General features: G+C 47.2%; 7 protein-coding genes; 3 read left to right on the forward strand and 4 right to left on the reverse strand.

Annotated features, from left to right (window-relative positions):
* Window positions 1-906: 906 nt before the first annotated feature.
* FFUJ_04025 (probable endopeptidase K) lies at window positions 907-2165 on the forward strand (the record flags this gene model as incomplete). XM_023572737.1 has 4 exons in its annotated part: window positions 907-1191; window positions 1255-1341; window positions 1436-1578; window positions 1637-2165. 4 exons carry the CDS (start codon window positions 907-909, stop codon window positions 2163-2165), a joined length of 1044 nt encoding a protein of 347 aa, XP_023426808.1.
* A 1607-nt stretch (window positions 2166-3772) lies between these two features.
* On the forward strand, window positions 3773-4237 carry FFUJ_04024 (uncharacterized protein; the record flags this gene model as incomplete). Its single annotated transcript, XM_023572738.1, has 1 exon — window positions 3773-4237. One exon carries the CDS (start codon window positions 3773-3775, stop codon window positions 4235-4237), a length of 465 nt encoding a protein of 154 aa, XP_023426809.1.
* Window positions 4238-5393: 1156 nt separating this feature from the next.
* On the reverse strand, window positions 5394-6857 carry FFUJ_04023 (probable neutral amino acid permease; the record flags this gene model as incomplete). XM_023572739.1 has 2 exons in its annotated part: window positions 5394-5447; window positions 5499-6857. 2 exons carry the CDS (start codon window positions 6855-6857, stop codon window positions 5394-5396), a joined length of 1413 nt encoding a protein of 470 aa, XP_023426810.1.
* Window positions 6858-8469: 1612 nt separating this feature from the next.
* On the forward strand, window positions 8470-9860 carry FFUJ_04022 (uncharacterized protein; the record flags this gene model as incomplete). XM_023572741.1 has 2 exons in its annotated part: window positions 8470-8835; window positions 8889-9860. 2 exons carry the CDS (start codon window positions 8470-8472, stop codon window positions 9858-9860), a joined length of 1338 nt encoding a protein of 445 aa, XP_023427126.1.
* A 152-nt stretch (window positions 9861-10012) lies between these two features.
* FFUJ_04021 (probable SIT1-Transporter of the bacterial siderophore ferrioxamine B) lies at window positions 10013-11752 on the reverse strand (the record flags this gene model as incomplete). Its single annotated transcript, XM_023572742.1, has 1 exon — window positions 10013-11752. The coding sequence occupies one exon, from the start codon at window positions 11750-11752 to the stop codon at window positions 10013-10015; it is 1740 nt and encodes a 579-aa protein (XP_023426811.1).
* Window positions 11753-13034: 1282 nt separating this feature from the next.
* On the reverse strand, window positions 13035-14696 carry FFUJ_04020 (uncharacterized protein; the record flags this gene model as incomplete). Its single annotated transcript, XM_023572743.1, has 1 exon — window positions 13035-14696. The coding sequence occupies one exon, from the start codon at window positions 14694-14696 to the stop codon at window positions 13035-13037; it is 1662 nt and encodes a 553-aa protein (XP_023426812.1).
* A 1398-nt stretch (window positions 14697-16094) lies between these two features.
* FFUJ_04019 (uncharacterized protein) lies at window positions 16095-17906 on the reverse strand (the record flags this gene model as incomplete). XM_023572744.1 has 2 exons in its annotated part: window positions 16095-17573; window positions 17640-17906. 2 exons carry the CDS (start codon window positions 17904-17906, stop codon window positions 16095-16097), a joined length of 1746 nt encoding a protein of 581 aa, XP_023426813.1.
* Between the last annotated feature and the right edge of the window lie 229 nt (window positions 17907-18135).

The raw sequence follows: 18135 nt of genomic DNA on the forward strand, positions 1-18135 counted from the left end.
GGACAGGTTCCGTATTGTTGAGAACTTCTTCGACGAGATCTATTTCACTCTCATCGAGGGACCCAAAACGGATGCGTTGGCTGAAGCAGTTCGGAGTAGTGGCATCTTAGACGTAGGCAGCCCCAAGATGGCAGCATTTAGCCAGAATAGATAAGGTTGCAGACTTGTAACATAAGCTTAAATCAGCGTCGGAATTGTCGTACGACTAGTTTTAGTATGTAGAAAACAATGCTGGTTTCTCTCAACATCTCATCCGACCTCTCAAATGAGATTGCTGGAAATCAGTGGCCCTCCGAGTCTTGATAAAAACTATCAACAAGTATTTCAGCCGAAATTTCGCACAAGTTTAATTTTAGATTTTAGATGACTTGCCGCTGTAGTATTCCCTCTCAACCCTAAATGGGTAGCTCGGACCGCTAACTCTGGTCAACGCCAGATCATCAAGCAACGCTTTCCCAAGGCTGTTTTAACAGTCCTTCAGGCTATTCAGGATTGTGGTCTCAGTACCTACGCATAATAGAAGTCCTTTTTTATTAGAATTTCTCAAGTTTGAGAACTTTTACTCCCTCTTTGGGCTTCTGATCGCCTTGATAATTCTTGTTGGTGTTAGTGCCCAGATAGGGGACAGACATTATCCCTGTAGTGCTAAATTTCTTATTAGCGTAGGGTAGGTAGTCTGAGTCGTTATTCACCACCAAGATTTATGAAGAATGTTATTACTCCTTTACTGCACTTTAATAGTAAGAACGTCGATTCGATAGAAAACACTAGACAGAGATGCTCCCTATCGGCATCTGCTAGCGTCTATGGGATCAACGATCATGAAGAACCAAGTCGTCCCTCAGAAAACTCAATCGTCATTCACGTGTCAACCTTCTCTGGGACAGTCTGAGGCACATTATCACGATGCACTCCCTCAATCTTTTCTCTCTGGCTCACGCTTTCATTGCCGCTCCTTTGATCATTCCTCGTGGCGCCCATGAATCCGAAAGAAAGTGCATTGCCGTCATGAAGGCCAATGTGGCTTCTAAAGCCATCCCTAGCAGAGTTGCCAGAGTTCCCTCGGATGCTGAATACACCTACTACAATCTTTTCAATAGCTTCTCAGCCAGCCTTACCAAACCGGAGCTGAAAGATCTACTCAACGACCCCAACGTCGATTTCATCGAAAAAGTCTCCACCATGCACGCAGTATCTACCTAGAAAAACGCACCCTGGGGTCTAGCTCGTATTTCCAACAAACTACCAGGCAAGGATCATACAACTTACACCTATGACGAAAGTGCCGGCGAAGGCACATGCACTTATGTTCTCGACACAGGCATTGAAGTCGACCACCCTGTTAGTACCTTACCTCATCGTTTATGCAAGGCGGTGAAATGAAACAAGCTAACCCAAGTAACAGGAACTCGAAGGTCGCGCCAGATTCGTGTAGAACTTTGTTGATAATGCTGACTTGGATGCAAATGGTCATGGGACTCATATTGCGGGCACCTTCGGGTCTAAAACGTACGGTGTCGCAAAGAAGACGCAGCTCTTCGCTGTCAAGGTCCTAAATGAGTATACAGCGGGTCAATCGTGAGTTTATTCATCTTTTGGTAATCATGTGAATGTTACTGAAAATAGTTCGCCGCAGATCGGGAATTCTCGCTGGCATGGATTTCATCGTTGAAGATGCTGCTACTCGAAAGTGTCCCAAGGGTATTGTGGTCAACATGTCTTTTAGTGTTGCTCCTTCACCAGCAATAAACGCAGCTGCTAGATATATCGTCAAATCGGGTTATTTTCTCGCTGTAGCGGCTGGCAACGATGACACAGACGCATCTCAAGTTTCGCCAAGCAATGAGCCCATGGCCTGTACTGTTGGAGCAACCGCCGAGAACGACACAAGAGCCTCATTCTCCAACTATGGTGTTTTGGTAGACATTTTCGCCCCTGGCATTGTTATCAAGAGTACCTGGATCAGAGGAGGTGTCAAACTCGAGTCAGGCACATCAATGGCAACACCACACGTCACTGGCCTCGCGGCTTATCTTTTAGGCCTCAAGAATATCAAGGCGTCAGAATTATGCAACCTTATTGCAACCATGTCTCTGGAGGACGTCATCAAGGGTATTCCTGAAAACACGGTCAACCTGTTAATCCAGAACAGCGAAGCGAAGTAAGCGCACCTATCAGTACCAGGTTGAAGGGTCGGACGATAAGGCCATTACGGCCGAAGGGAACGACTCGAGTCAGTTTCACGCGTTTCATAGTCAATACACGAGCATGTCATTGTTTTAAGCTTCTCGAAAATGGTTATTTTGGCGAAAAGCCACAGCCGCCTGTCACGCCCTATTCGGCTATTTCCGACCATACATCGAATGATAATCCCACCAATAACGTCTGAAAGGCGAATGACATGCATTTAAACGCCGAATCTAGAAACACTTCTCTCACAGTTCGATCCGACCTAAGCGGCGTGGCAGGCCTTGGCATCGGACGGTTTGTAGTTTCGTTTGTGTTTTGATTCCTTATCTGCTGCCATTCGGTTGGTTGAAAAATAATTTGCTTGTCGAAATATGGAAACGTGTTTTACTAGGGTTGCTGGCGGGTGTTTCAAGGGGGTATAAGTTTTGCCTGAATGTGTTTTGTGGTTTTTGAGTGGGAATAACTCGCTAAAAATTTGTGAAACTCTGCGGATGAGATTGCGCTTTGGAATACGATTTCATGTAACCTCGGCAAAGCTGAGGTGGGATAAGGTTAAGCTATCTTGGGATCTAAAGTTGACGAACAAGATTCGGTGGGATACATGAAGAGATTGATAAGTGACCAAATCTACAGAATGCCAGTCTGGAGCACGGAGTCTACCATTCTTTGAATCCCAAGGAGACCTTTTCCTGCATCTATAATGAAGAAAAGAATAAAACTGTGAAACTTGGCCAGTGTGCTTTGAACTACATTTCTATTCAAAATAGGCTCTGGAAATTCTTTGAATAGAGTTCCTGGATTAGGTAGGGACATATACAAGGCAGCTTTCATGGCGTCGAGGCTAGGTGAGCGGCTGGTCTGCGTGTTACCTTTGTACTATCGCCACTGCATCTTGAAACTTCCATAATCTTCTTATGATAATCGAGAAATCGATATCATTTGTTGGTTCTTTAGAAGCTAAAGATTCTGTGAAAACCTTGATTCTTGTGCCCTCAACCTCACAGGCAGAATTCTTCAGCCAACAACACGGATGCCCCCTTTTATGATTTTGAAAGTTAAACTATCTATTTTCAATATACAACCTAATAGGCCGCATGATTTTTCACATTTCCCATTCGTATTCTAATCTTGTTGCATAATTTGTTGGTTCTTCACGTCGAGCTCAATAGGCATCATGGCACGATGTATAATATTTGTATCATGACCTAGACGTGTTTTCTGCAATTGACAACTATTGCCAAGATCTTGTATTCGCTGCAAAAGGTTTAATTATTAGTTTTCAATTATAGGATACTCGCAAGAAGTGCGAAGCCCTTTATCGTGATTTCGAACATCTGGCTTGCTATTCATAACCAAGGAAACGTATAATGTGACAGCATAAATCGCCCCTGAAGCCTGATGAAAAAGTATTCGCAGCACAAGCAACTCAAAATAGAGTTTGATGATACTGTACCTATAAAATCAAGACTGAGAAGTCTTAGAGTCTTCTTTCCTTTTCCTCCTTAATCCTTTCATGTACCATTGAGGCCATCGACAACAAAAACAACCACATCTTCATCTTACCTCCAAAAGTTTGCTCACAATGAAGCCGGTGGAATCCAAAGATCTCGAAAGCCTTATGCAGCTCAACTCGATTCTCATCTTCAACATTGACTGCTGGGGCGCAAGCTACCTTCGCAACATCCTTTCTCATGGGCCCAAGCACATCACCACGAAGCAAGGCAACAAAACCCTTCCGACTGAACTATGGCTGGAAATCTTGGGTCTGACAGAAATCTGTATCAGCGAGACCACCTACAAGCTAGTCTACGGTATCGAAATAACTCACAAGTCTACGAACGGTAGCAGGATCGAGCCTATTCTGATCTGCAATGTTCTTGAAGAGAGGAAGGAATGTGGAAAGCTCAGGGGTGGTGATCACGTTGAGGCTTATAAAAAATGTCTCAAGGATCCCTCGTACGAGATTAACCCTGAGAAAGACAGAGTGGAAGAAGATATGGAACCCTTCTTCAGAATCACCAAGACTGTCCAGGAAAATGCATACTAGATCCCAGTTTCTCATCTGCGCCTCCAAGGAGACTTCCTCTTTCAAAACATCGAGGTTCCGGATATAATCGCGCGACTTGAGGATGGATACTGCCGTTTGTGTATGGGCGATCGGTCTTTGGACATATATATGAGTGATACACGGGAAGAAGCCAGCTTTTTCTGTGGGGCTGTAGTATCGCATGAAAATTATGGCCATGACGCTATCTGCCCGCTGTGCTTAGGAGAAAAATACGCGTACGAGTATCTCCATATCATGTACAGGAAGTGCGAGGAACGGTATAGCGATGAGGAGGTAGAGGAAGAAGAAGAGGACACTGAGGAAGAAAAGGTGGTAAAGGCGATATTCAGAAAGCGGCTACATAAGCGATACCAGGAGCTAGGATACGGGTATTGGGGATGCTAAGTTCTGCATGGTGATCAGAAGCTGTTTGAGCCACAGGCTTCAGCTCCAAATACCATCTCTGGCAGTTCAAAGAAGCGTGGGGCTCAAGTCATCATTGGCGAGGTCATTCAATTCAGGGGCCATCCCTGGGGACTTCGAATGTCGTGGCGTCAACAATTGTGAGGGAAGGGTCGCGTAATCCTGCGTTTACTTCGGACCATACAACCCGACTTATAACTACTTATTATCGTCACTCGGGAGTCTAATGCGACTTCAGGGCATTGTGGGCCGTATAAAGTCATGATGTTTGGTACATACTAATAAACCAAGATCGTCCCGCCCAGCACCACTCAGCCAATTGAATGTGTCGCTTGTTGTTTCCCAAACGGTACATGGCTTCGCAGATCGCTGTTGACCAATTGCATGGGTGATGAGACTCCGTATTATCATCAAATTCCCTCCATCTAAGCGAAGGAGTGTTGACCCTTACCAGCTGTACAGACGGATCTGGCAAGACTAATTACCGCTATCGCCTAGCTTCGGCCCCAGACTCTCATATGACTGATACCGGATATCCAGTGGCAAGGGACTCACGAATGAGGAAGATAGGCACATTGAAGAGAGCGTGATCAGGATTAGTGGACACGGTCAACTTAGACACCCATTGCTCGCTACATTACTCCAATCGCTTTACTTATTGTACACGTATACAGAAAAAGAATTCATCCCAAATTGGTTTATACAGTCGACACCTCAACTCCTCAGTTGCCACTTACGCCTCGCACGAAAATGGTGTACGGAAAGCTCCGATCTCATAATGATGTTGCTGCAGAACGTGTCAGTCATGAGTTCTCACTAAATTGGACAGAAGACTTACGATATCCAAAGCCGTGGCATATGTTCCTCCAACAAGGACCAGAAGGCCGAAAACAAAGGTAAAAATACAAGCAATGGCATGAAGAATATTTTCTCTAGCATACCACTTGCCTCTACAAATAAGTTTGTACCACATAACTGCTGGGAAGTATAGAATGAAACCAGACACAAAAAGGGCCGAACTGAGTGAGAGAAGGTCGTTGAAGAAGGGAATTGCCTCGCCGAGAACCCAAGAGATGATTGTGATGCCAGCAAGGGTGAGAAGCCAAGTAACCCAGCCTTTGGGCGTATTGACAAACCGAACGATCGAGTTTTTATAAAATCTCAGATGAACATATTTGGCTGTGACGGTATTGCCAATGGCGCCCGAGATAAAGATCATGGGGAGAGCCACACCAAAGGCCACCTTGGGTAGAATGCCGGGTAAAGACTGAAGAGCAGGACTGGCCACGTCCTTGCCAACGAAGACATAGATAAGCGAACCGCTGAGGGTGTAGATAAAGATCTCGACACCTCCAAGAGTCCAGACCGACTTCATAAAGTCTTCAGGTGTATGCATCTCATCCATGAAAGGAGTCATGTACATGGCAAAGCAATAAGCAAAGATGATATTGCAGATAGCCACCATGCCATCCTTGAAAGTCGCATCAGGGTCAGGCCAAGCAGACCAGTCTGAAGCACCAATACCACCGGGCTGGTTGGAAGCATTCACGCCGGATGCGATGACTGCGATACCAATGGCTGTCATGATGCAGACCAGGTCGATGTAACCCAAGATGGCGGCCTCGGCGAACGAAGGCATGATGGCTAGGATAAAGAGCATAAAGCCCGACACGGCGCTGAAGATAAGACCGCAAACCTTATCATCGGCCAGGATGTTCAGAGCAATGCTGCCCGTGAGGACGAAAGAGGCCGTGATAAGGATGAGTTGCAGCACATACATAGCGCCGAACAACTCTTCACCAAACCTGCCCATGAGCAAGCCGCCAATATCTCCATAATGTTTAATCGAAGGATACAAGACCTTGATCTTTCCGATGATCCACGCTGTATAGATGGCCATAAAGCCCAAGGCAATACAGCAGAACACACCAGCGACTATACCGAGTGTCGCAAAGGCACCTGGAAGACTGAATGTTCCAAGACCAATGGCCTCGACGATGAGGATAACAGCGAGTCGCTTCCATCCTAGACGACGAAAGTGAGCTTCGCCTTCAGCGGTTTTTTGTTTCTCGAAGTCGGTTACTGTGCCGATGGCTTGGTCGTAGGAATGGTCGATGCGAGCGATCTGATCAGGGTCAAGGGCAGAGTCTTTGTTGGTCGCGTTCTTGGACGCAGTCTGTGGAGTAATGGCATCCATGATGAAGTCTCAACCTTCAAGGCAAGTACTTTAAGAGAAATAATGATAATGGCAAGGACTAAGTCAGAGTTGTCAACTCTGCCCTTTTGCAAAAAAGAAAAGCAAGCAGAGATCAAGATTTAAAGGAACGCCAAGGTCTGGGGAACCTCCTCTTCTCCACGCTGGGGTAAGAACCCGCCAGTGGAAGTTGTACGTAAAAGCAGTTGATAGCGAGGATTCCATTACACAAGACGATCCCGCGTGGTGGAGTTTTAAGTGGTAACTTTTACGTGATGCGAATTTGGCCGGCGGCGGCCGAGGCGCGCGTAGAGTTTCTTAGATGCGGCTCCCTTCGGGATAATTTACGTGTCTGGTTATCCTGACTAGAGGCTTGGTGTAATAGTTGGGTAAGACATGTCCGTGCTATCTAGACCTAAACTTGTTTTCTTTTGAGGCAGTGATGATACGAATTAAGTGGTGGACTAATACGGCCTCGGAAGGTCGGCGGTTTGTGAGGCATCACATCACATGTTTCGGAGCTAGAGGAAAATATCTGCACGACGGCGGCATTTCTAGTCTAGAATTGTTCTAGAAGGAGGCTTAAAAAGTCTGTCACTGTGAGAAAAGTCAATTCAGCTCCGATGACGCCCAGGAGAAGGTTTTGCACGGCGTGATGTGCGAAACAGCCGGTTCGACTATACCCGGGCGTTATATCCGCCTTGACAAGACAAAGGGCGTCCTAGCCAAATGAGAAAACCTTTTACGGCCAATCGCTTGTGACATATCGCGATAATTTCTTCATTAAGGCCCGAATCGAATGTTTCTTTATCTCTAGATCATGCTTGGAAATACTTTATTGTCGATAAGCTTAGTTATCCGTATTTGTCTGCATAACAGAGATTTCTGAGCCCATTCTCTTTTGTTTGAACAGCTTTGTGCTGTAGCAATTAGTCAGACACCTTGGTATAATGTCTAAGTTATGAGCTAGATGTGTTATTTGCAGTTGAGACTTGTGGCTGAGGGCTTAAATCAGCCGACAGAACCTGGAGCGTTTACTGCTGCAAAGCAATTATGTATCTCGCAGGAAATCACGTTCCGTGGTATGATTGCGGCTATAAACAACATAACAATTAGGGTAGGTAGCCTGGTTTGTGAGATTGTGTCCGCAGACAGGTCACGAGATTGTCCATCAATTTGACCAAGTCCTGTGTGCTGATTTAAGGTCTAAGCCATAAGTCTCAAACGCAAATAACACATCTAACTCACAACTTGGGCGTTATACCAAACTGGACAAACATCAAGATGATGGCAAACATATCACTTAGGCAGGATAGGCAGCAGGCTGGGTGAATTCTTACAATTTACATATGAAATCTCCTGTAATTTATGCCACTACTCAGGCTTATCAACTCATCTGTTGCATGACATAGCCTGACCCCGTCTCCTTTACCAACAAATATCAAGCCAGTATTCTCTCTCTGTCCCTTGCTCTTGAGAACCGTTAGATCTCACAGCAAGATCTTTCACTCCGATATCTGAATCCTCACTCAATCACAGTCCCATCCCCTAATATATTAGGTCATATCCCGGAATCAGTATCAGCATATGACAAAATTTGGTATACGTTTTCGCAATGGTCCGCGAGTCTGGGTTTGACATGGTTCCTCGCCTCTCAGGGTATGAAGACCAAGAGATATGGGAAGAATTCATCGAGCACGTCCAGACCGTCTACAAAGATGAGAGTGCATTCAAGATCAAGGCCGACTACATGGTATTTGAAGAAGGGAAGCAACTCCTCCTTCCTCTCGAAGGCCACAAGTTTCTGCGCTTCAGTTCTATACCGGATGACGATTCCCACGTAGAATTCCACATCAACCTAGTAACGGATATTGCCCGCGACTATTTCGGTTCTCGTGTTCGGTCATGGCAAAGTGCACTTGGTGAATCTGGTTACTATTCTGAGGAAGAAGTCAATGACTCCTATAGGCTCTACGAGCAGGTATGTCAAAAAGCTATGTACATGTCCTTCATGTTCTAATGATTCCCTCTCAGCTACCGATCTCCATTTATGGACTCCTTTTCGAAGTTAGGGTTATACCTGGAAAGGGTAGAGGACTTATCGCCAGATTTGATATTCCTGCTGGAACCCAAATCTTTTGCGAAAAGCCACTTCTCGTAGCTAGCACTATGAGCCCAGGCAACTTGGAGGCCACTGCGGCGCCGAGGCTGAAGGCCCTGTCCAAGTCAGAGCAACAGGAGTTTCTGTCTCTCCATAACAGCTTTCCTGGCGAAGACCCTTTCAGCGGGATCATCAGAACAAATGCCCTTCCATGTGGACCAGGCTCGATTGTGGGCGCTGTCTATCCCACTCTATCCTTAATCAACCACAGTTGTCTGCCAAACTCACATAACAACTGGGACAGCAAGGCGAATCACGGGACCATCCATGCTATTGGGCCCATCAAGGCAGGAGAGGAGATTACCATCTCTTATGACGAAGGAGGTCCATCAAATGTGCGAAAACACAAGCTCAAAATGTCTTTCGGTTTCGACTGCGCATGCTCTCTATGCTCTCTGTCTCCATCGGAACTCCAAGCCAGCGATGATCGTCGAGTGAGAATCCAGCAGCTTTATGCTAGCATTGGAAACGCCTCTACTATGAGGAATAATCCAAATTCCAGCCTCAAAGACTGCTTGTCACTACTTCATACTCTCCAGGAGGAATACGGTGCCTGTGCCGCGCCGTACATTGCGCGGCTCTACTACAATGCCTTTGAGATTTGCATTTCGCATGGAGATGTCGGCCGGGCTATTACATTCGCTGATAGATCTTATCGAGGCAGGCTTATTTGTGAGGGAGAAGACAGTCCAGAGACGTCGAGAATGAAGTCGTTTGCCTTGGAGCCTAAAAAGCATGGTAGTTTCGGCGCTTTTTCCACGAGATGGAAGACTGGCGAAGAAAAAGCTCCCAATGGTAATGGCACGGTGCAGTTTGAGAAGTGGCTATTTAGGCAGGATTCTTGAGTTCACCCTAGCTAGGTAGCTATAATACAGACTTCTTATCTATCCCAATTTGTGCTGTAACAATCAGGTGAGGGCTGTGTATAATGTCTAATCTAGATGTAGTGTTTGCAGTTGAAACTTAGTGGCAGAGAGCTTAAATTGGCAGAGAGAACTTAGTTGCCAGTATTCTGCTTTTGCTCTTTTGGAGACTCGACATTTTCGTCCACTTGAGCTTGCTTATCGGAAAGTGTAGGATTATGAAGACATAGTCCAAGAACAAGCATAGGTACAACGAGGCATAACGAGACAATACTCAAGTTTCTTTGGATGTATCGATAGCTCAAGCCCATAGCCTCTCTCTCAGGCGATCCCAAAGGATATTGAGGGACGACAGTCAAAGGCGAAGCGTACACAGCTGAAGCCAGCGTGTAATTGCCAAATGGTGCAAGGTTCTTCTCAAGCTCTTTGTACAGAGTCTGTGTCCACATGGCGCCAGACACACAGCCACCAATGGCTTGGCCGATCGCGTTTGCAGTGAAAACGAGGGATATCAAGACTCCAATGTACTCGTGTTGAGCAACGGTCTGGATAAGAACAAGTGTTGGCCAAGAGAAAAGGCCACCAGCAATTCCCATCATGACTTCTCCGCCAATGACTCCAGATTTGGAACCAGAGCCACCTCGGAAGTGGTAGATAAGTCCGAACCCAACGAAAAAGAGTGCAATACCAGTCAAGATGACTTCCTTGAGGCGTCGAATCTTGATGATGATTGGGCCGAGAAGAGAGCCTACAATGATAGCGCAGAACTGATAGAGTAACGCCACTCGGGTAGCGTCCTTGACGGTAAAATTGTAAGATACCACGAGCAAGCTGAACAGATAGCTTCCGATGACCATGAAGGCGATCGGGAAGATAGCGCTGATGCCGAGACAACCCCATACGGTTCGGTGCTTGAGGAGGTGAATCGGAAGCATTGGGTGACTTACTTTCCTTTCCCATATGGCAAAAATTGGGAAAAGAATAAGACCGATGATGAGAGGTGTCAGGATGCTGGCATCCCTCCACTTGGCGCTCTGTCCGCCTGCCAGCGTGAGAGGGATCAATGTCATAGCTAGGGCAGCTGTCAAGAGCAGTACGCCAACGACATCAAGCTCCCAAAAGATTGCCTTGAGAGACGCAGTCCAAGAGGAAGATCCAAGAGTCTCCTGCTCCAGTCTTGAACGCTTCGTCTGACGCCCGAGGACGAACATGAAGATGATCAGAGGCAGAGCGCAGATCGGGTTAATGATTGCAAATATGCCAATTCCCCATTTCCAGGAAGTTACTGAAAGGATAGCAGATGTGATATCTCCACTTATCCAAATATTGACAAGGGCAGGCCAGTTAGGCACAAAAGCAAAGAACAGCCTCGTCTTCATGGACGTGAAATCCGCAATCATGATCTCAATAGTGAGGATTGAGATCCTGTACCCGAGCGAATGCAGCACTGCACCACCGGCAAAAGTCTGAATATTTGCCGAATACGTCTGTATGATCGTCCCGACCAAGCTGAAAACGACGGCAAGGGTAAAGATCTCAATGCGGCCAAAGACATCAGTCAGCCTGGCAACCGAGGGCTGGATAGCAGAGGCCACGACTTCACGGATGACAATGACCGTAGCCAGGAGGGAGTGATTGCCGAAGGATGATGTGGCGTAGGGGACGTAGGTGTTTCGTGTCTGGAAGTCAAGGTTGAGGGCGTAGCTGAAGAAGAAGATGCTGGTGAAGAAGATCCATCGTTTGGGAGTTGTGAGCTTGCTAGCTGCTGCTTCCACGCGCAAGACTCCCGGGAGTTTTGGGTCGGCTTGAGATGTTGTTGGAGAACTGAGGTCATCCTTCTGATCAAGCTCGATGGTGCCAGTTGTTTTGTCCATGGTCAACGGTTCAATAACAGGTCTGTGGCTAGGAGTTGAGGGTGAAACGTATCACTACTCCTCGTGGAACTCGTAGTTATAAACCACTCACTTATGAAAGGTGCAGAGTTTTCTCACCTGTTGGTCCCGAGGTCGGCTCTCCCAAGTGTCTTGGCGAGCGCTAAAGTGAGGCCATTGGATGTCGCGTACAGAGTATGGATGTCCTGATTGAGATTATCTTATCTGATCTAGCCAAGCCACAAATTTACGACTCGCCTAAAGAGCGAATAAAGTTATCTGATCAGATTCTTGGCATTACTCAAGTGCCTGCTATGCCCAAAGGAGCTATTCGTGTGACCCAATGCATGATCAGGTCATGTACCACGACATCCTTATCTGTTCTTGGAGTTCGCCGAATTACGCATCCGTCATCCGTCACCTTCAAGAATTCCGCGCCGAGTGGTCACGTCTGAGTTCTTTCGTTAGCTCTGGCAATTGCAAAGTTATTGGAATTCTTGCTTATGCTAATATGGCGCATGGCACTCACTATAGTCTGTGTACATCGTGATTAAACAGAACGTTTCACGCAGCTGCACAACCAAAGTGTATGGATTCGACCCAGTTGTGAAGCAATTTGAAGCCCAGTAGTGACTTAGAAACAAGAGGTACCATGCAGCTCGTATACCGATATAAAAGTAGCGTGCATTAATAGACGTTCTCAATCAAGACGGAACCCCAACAAGTTTCCCGCGGTCACATGGATAGCTCCTCTTTTGCTCTCGTGCAAGCAGACCATAGTTTCTTCACTTTTGGTCCTGCGATATTCTCAATAGCTTTGGCCTGAACATCTTAAATTTGAATAGCCACATGACTCACACCGTATTAAACAGAATGACAGCCAACTCTGCTCATATATCCTTCCAAAACTGTTTGAAGACTACATTCTCCGGCAGAATGCCAAGTTTCTGGAATCGACGACTTTCGAGTACCTATATCCAATGGCACTACAACTCACATAATCAACGACCCAGCCCACAAGGGATTTCTCTACGAGGAAAGGTTGAAGTACTTCCATACGGCTCGAGCTGGTGATGTACTAGACGGCAGGTTCAAGGCAATTGCAAAGCTTGGTTTCGGTGCTGGGTCTACTGTCTGGCTAGCTGAAAATCTCAAGTTGTGAGTCCCGCCAGATTTCTCTCCCTCTCCCCCTCTCCCTCTCCCTCTGTCTGTCTGTCTGTCTGTCTGTCGCTCTATGCTTAACAGTTACATTCTCTGGACGGTAGTTTCCTGGGGCACCATGTGCTCAAATAGAAATCAATGGGAACTCATTGAATTCTTCCTCTGCCTCTACACACGACTCACATTCATCCTCCGAGTGTAGCCTTTTGATAACTACTGTGGCGACCTTTTCATCGTACAAATTGCGACCGTGCTGCCAAAACGGTTCCCATGCTTGAGCACCGACATAGAAAATGGAATCATCGTCATATCCCTCCCATGCAGCGATTAGGGTACGTCCGTGGATCATGGCGTCCTTCAATCCCCCGAGACCTCCGATCATCCTTGCATCATCGCTTGAGTTGCCGTAGATACCGTTGCCTCCGAAAAGCGAATATTCCCTTGCGGTGTCGGCTTCTACCTCTAGTCGGATGGGGTGCATAGGCCCGAGGCCAACTTGATCAAGAGATGCAAACTCATCGTTGCCTCGTGCAGCTAGGGACTCGAGATATCTGGTAAACTCAGGCTCTCCTGTGACTTCCCAGTCTTCTTCGTCATCGTGGTGTCCGGCGCAGTCGTGTTGGGTGCAAAGAGACCATTGTTTGCAGCTGTTCCTATGGAATGTGTGGAACCGCCGCAAGGCCAGGTTCCATACGTGTATGGCTTTCTGAGGACAAGTTCGTTGGGCGGTCGATTCTCCTTCGATGGTGTCGCAACGGGTGCAGTGCTCGCCGACTTTAGGGAAGGGAACATATGCCTCTGCGAGATCAAGCTTCTCCAGGTATGGAAATGGATCGCGGTATTCGACGTAGCTTAGGATTTTGTTGCGCATTTCCGGAGGGAGATCAAGGTGACGCGCGACGTCGTCAAATGTTTGATGCTGCTGCCGCCCGATGTGGGCTTCAGACTTTTGCCTGGCATCCAGGCAGAATTGATGCGATCGGCGAAAGATATGAAAGTTATTGGCGAAGTTCACATCAGGTGCATCATCGTCCCGGTAGTTATACTCCAACAAGTCATTTAGAGGACCATCAGAACCCTTTTCCTTCCATTCGAAATCATCCCAGTCTTGCTCACCACAGTCCCACCGGGGGATCGGTCCTTTGTGAAGAGTGTATCGCTTAGACTCGCTTGGATCGCGGTAATAATATTTCATACCTCGGATACCATCGAGATCTTTGAGCTCTTGTGGAGAAAGTGCAAGCGCTTCGCCTTCGCTCATCTCACCATAGTGGGTGATATTAAAATCCGTGTATACCCAGTCGAATCGCTCGCGAGATTGACTGAGCTCCCACATCTTCTTTAACGGCTCAAGGAGTGCATCATCGAGATCGGCGATGAATTCGTGCAAGGGTTTTGTCTCTTCGACCAAGGCTTCCCCCTTGTACTTCAGTTTCAACCCAGGTGCCCGAGTAAACTTCCATCCAGTGAAGAGGAGCAGTCTCGCTGCCACGAACTTTCCACAGGGAAGTTGCCGCAGTGCCTGGATAGGTTGGAAGAAGGAACGCCAGGCACCGAAGACTTCCTCATCGGTCAGCTGTCCATCGGTCAGCCGGCCATCGTTCAAGTTACTGCTGAGGACGTCGGAAAGTCTAGAGAAGCTCTCATAAAGTTGCGTGAGGAGGTTCTTGAGTGGCTGGGTGATGTCTCCTGTTTTCTGAGCTAGATTGTTGATGAGCCTAGTTAAGCGGTAGTTTAGGCGTAGAATGCGGTCGAGTTTGGAAGAGAATAATAAGTCGTCATCCATCTTTGCGGCATAAGGGTGCTCTGTTGTTTTTGAGACTTATGCTGAGATCTTAAATCAGTCGACAGAACTTGGTTGCTTTTGAAGAGTTGAAGTTTCCCACAAGGAGTCAAGAGCTAAGAATACCACCTACCTTGTGTAAACTTGCGCAAGTCTTCTTCGTGCCTTCCAGGTTCCATAGGTAGGAAGGCAAATACCTTACGGGGAGGAAAGAAAACACAGAACCTAGATCATAAATGACAAAAGGACTTAGGTAATATAGCCTAAGTTTAGGATGAGCTTTCCTAAGCTTAGGATGACTTTTGCGAAGTTTATTTTGTCGCCCCCCGAGGGAGTGGTGAGTAGGTAGCGAGGTCACACAAGGAGCTTCTGATTCACGGTGGTATCTCGCAGCTGTTTGTCGGGTGCACGCACCGACTTTTCACTTCCCGTCTTCAGATTGGTTAAGGTAAGCAAATTAAGCAAACATGCAGCGTGCCACCCAATAGGGCTTTGAAGCGAACAGATAAGTATTTGATGTTTGGTGAGCTCTCTCCCGTTAAGCAGACTTGTTCGGAGGGCAGTGCAGGAACAAGCAGCCCGGCCAGCCAAACAGGCCCAGCAAACCACCCAAGTTGCAATCACTGACGTGTTACTGAGGTTAAGACAAACCAGAGTACAAGACTCTTGTGAATAGCCGTCATCATTAGCTACCTACGCCAATCAAAGCGAGCCATTACGAGAAAAAGGCTCATGAGTTTGAAACTGCAATTGCACGCCCAAAGATGAGACCCTCTTCATCAGTAGTGGGTGCGTGGCATATCCCTTTCTGTTGTGAGCCTGGCGTGTTATTTGCCGCTGAGACTTATGGCTGAGAGCTTAATCCAGCCGAGAGAACCTAGAGCCTTGTGGCTGAGAGTGTATACCACAGAGAACTTGGTTGTCAATACATTCAACTTTTGATTCTCAGCTCTACTAAACGATTATAAAGGGAGTAGATATAAGAAACGTTTAGACTCGCGTTTCTCACATAGCAAAAGTCTTGATGAAGTTCTATTAGGCTTGATTGTCACCCCTAAGTACTGGTCACACAGATTTGACACATACATTTCTCAATGATTTTACAAGACTCATACCTTCAATTTCTCTGGCAAAGAAATCGCAAATATTACTTCATGAATGGCATTATTACTAGCAACCATTACAAACTCTTACATTTCCCAGCCCAATCCCAGTATAATCCCAGCCTTGCGTCCTTTGCAAGTGGTGTCGGTATCTTCGGCCACTCCTTCGATAGACGTTGGCCTCGGCTCAAAACTTAGTAGAAGTCCCCTAAACTTAGGCCATACGACCTAAATATCTCCATTATTGTAGGTCAAGGTCCCGAGCTTTCTTACCTCCCCTAGGTTCTCCTCTGCTAGATCACTCGCACCACTCACATCGTCCTGGCCACGAGTGGAGGTCTTTGACCACCTTCTCCGCGACACTCTGGGTGAGAAGGTTCCGACCCAGAGCCCACTGGCTCCGATTTCTGCGCGTTCCAGCTTCGCGAGGGCGTCCATTGTCATCATCCTCTCCATTGTCATCATCATCATCATCCTCGCTATCCTCTTCATTTTCCTCGCCGTCGTCCTCTTCACCATCTTCGTCATCGTCTCCATCACCATCGTCGCTGTCCTCTTCTTGATCATTGCTGTTCGGTTGATCATCATCTTCGTCTTCGGTGCCTCCGTCGTCATATCCCTGGCTCCATGCCTTGGTCAGCACTCCTCCGTGCAGCATGCTGTCTACCAAGCCGCCCAGACCACCTGTCATCTCCCAGTCTCGGTGGGTTTCAAAGTAGATCAAGGATCCATTCTTAAGTCGTTTGGATCGAATCTCATCCTCCGCCTTATGGAGGCGAATATGCTGAACCGGGCCAAGGCCAATTTGATCCAGCGAAATGAATTGATCATTGCCTCGAGAAGCTTCCTTCTCAATGAACAGGGTGAATTCGGGATCTCTGAGAACAGCCCAACTGTGGTCGCTGCAGTCGTGGTGACCTTTGCAATCACTACCGTGACTACATAGAGACCACTGGTTGAGTTCATTCTTGTGAAAGCTATGAAAACACCGTAGAGCAAAGTTCCAGATGTAAAGACTTGCTTGAGGGCATGTGCGTCGAATGGCTGAGTCCTCATCCATATTCTCACAGTCCAGGCATCTCTCGCCGACTGTAGGGAAGGGAGTGTAAGCTGCTCCAATGTCGAGGTTCTTGAGATAGGGGAATGGTTCGCGGTGTGGGGGTGGGAGATATGATAGAATCTCCCTTTGAATCTCTCGTGGGATGCGGTGACGGAGCCAGATGTCGTTCAGGAGTTCTTGTCGTTGGGTACCGAGATTTGCTTCCGCGATCTGCTGAGCGTCTAGGCAAAACTGCCAAGAACGACGACAGACATAGCAGTCCCAATATTTCGTGGCTAGTGGTTGAAAAGTGTACTTGATATCACCGGCGATGGGCCTGGCGTTTCCTGCAACCCTCCGCTTCCATTCCGGATTCAGGCCTGTGCCTTCCTCGAGATCCCATCGTGGCTTTGGACCTTTGTAGAGTTTCGATTTTGCGTAGACTTGCCGATCCCCCTCGAGTGTTAGTTCGGAATAGTAGTATCGTTCTCCTCTTCGTGTCACTTTGAAGCGGCGTTTGTACTCCTCGAGTGACAGACACACGGCGATTTTGGCATCCCAACACTCGAAGTTCCCAAGCGGTTTGCCAATTAGATGATCTGCAAATACCCATTCAAAGGATTCGGTCTGCCCGCTACGAATCCAGATCGTACGCAGAGCGCCGAGGAGAATATCATCAATCTCTGTGCAAAGCTCATATAGATCGGCAAGCTCTTCATCTGCTGTGGCACCTTGATACTATTTACGGATACCAGAGTGGCAGATGAGTTCTGCACCGAGAAACAAACACATCCTGGCGCCTACAAAGTCGGTACCAGGCAGTTTCAGGATAGCTTTGATGGTGTTCAGGAGACCTCGCCATCCATCGTAGACATAAGCTTCAGCACTGGACTTGAGCCGTAGGGCTTCACCGTATCTGGCGATGTTTTTGTAGATCCTGTGAAGAACGCGTTGCAGCTGGGTCTTGCTTTGCTGCTTCTCTGCGGTAAGTTCCTCGACGAGATCCATGATCTGTTGATTCTCATCAAAGACCGCCCCAACGGCAACGGACGGAACGTCTCCGCGTCCCATGTTCGAAATCTTTGAAAGTTGGAAAGTTGAAAAATTGACGATGTTGTTGAATGACTTTGCTCTGTCACTGAATCTTTGTGTGGTTTTACTCAGCCCCAAGCCCAGGATAGCTCTTCAAGTGTGGGTGGGGTCACGTGGTATGGTCATAGGTAAGGTAGGTAAGGGGAGAGCAAGTCCTAGATAAATGCTTGGGTAAACTTGGTATGACTTTAGGATAACTTATGTTACT

The sequence above is a fragment of the Fusarium fujikuroi genome, chromosome FFUJ_chr02 (assembly GCF_900079805.1).
Source record: "Fusarium fujikuroi IMI 58289 draft genome, chromosome FFUJ_chr02".
In the NCBI taxonomy this organism is placed as follows: Eukaryota; Fungi; Ascomycota; class Sordariomycetes; order Hypocreales; family Nectriaceae; genus Fusarium; species Fusarium fujikuroi.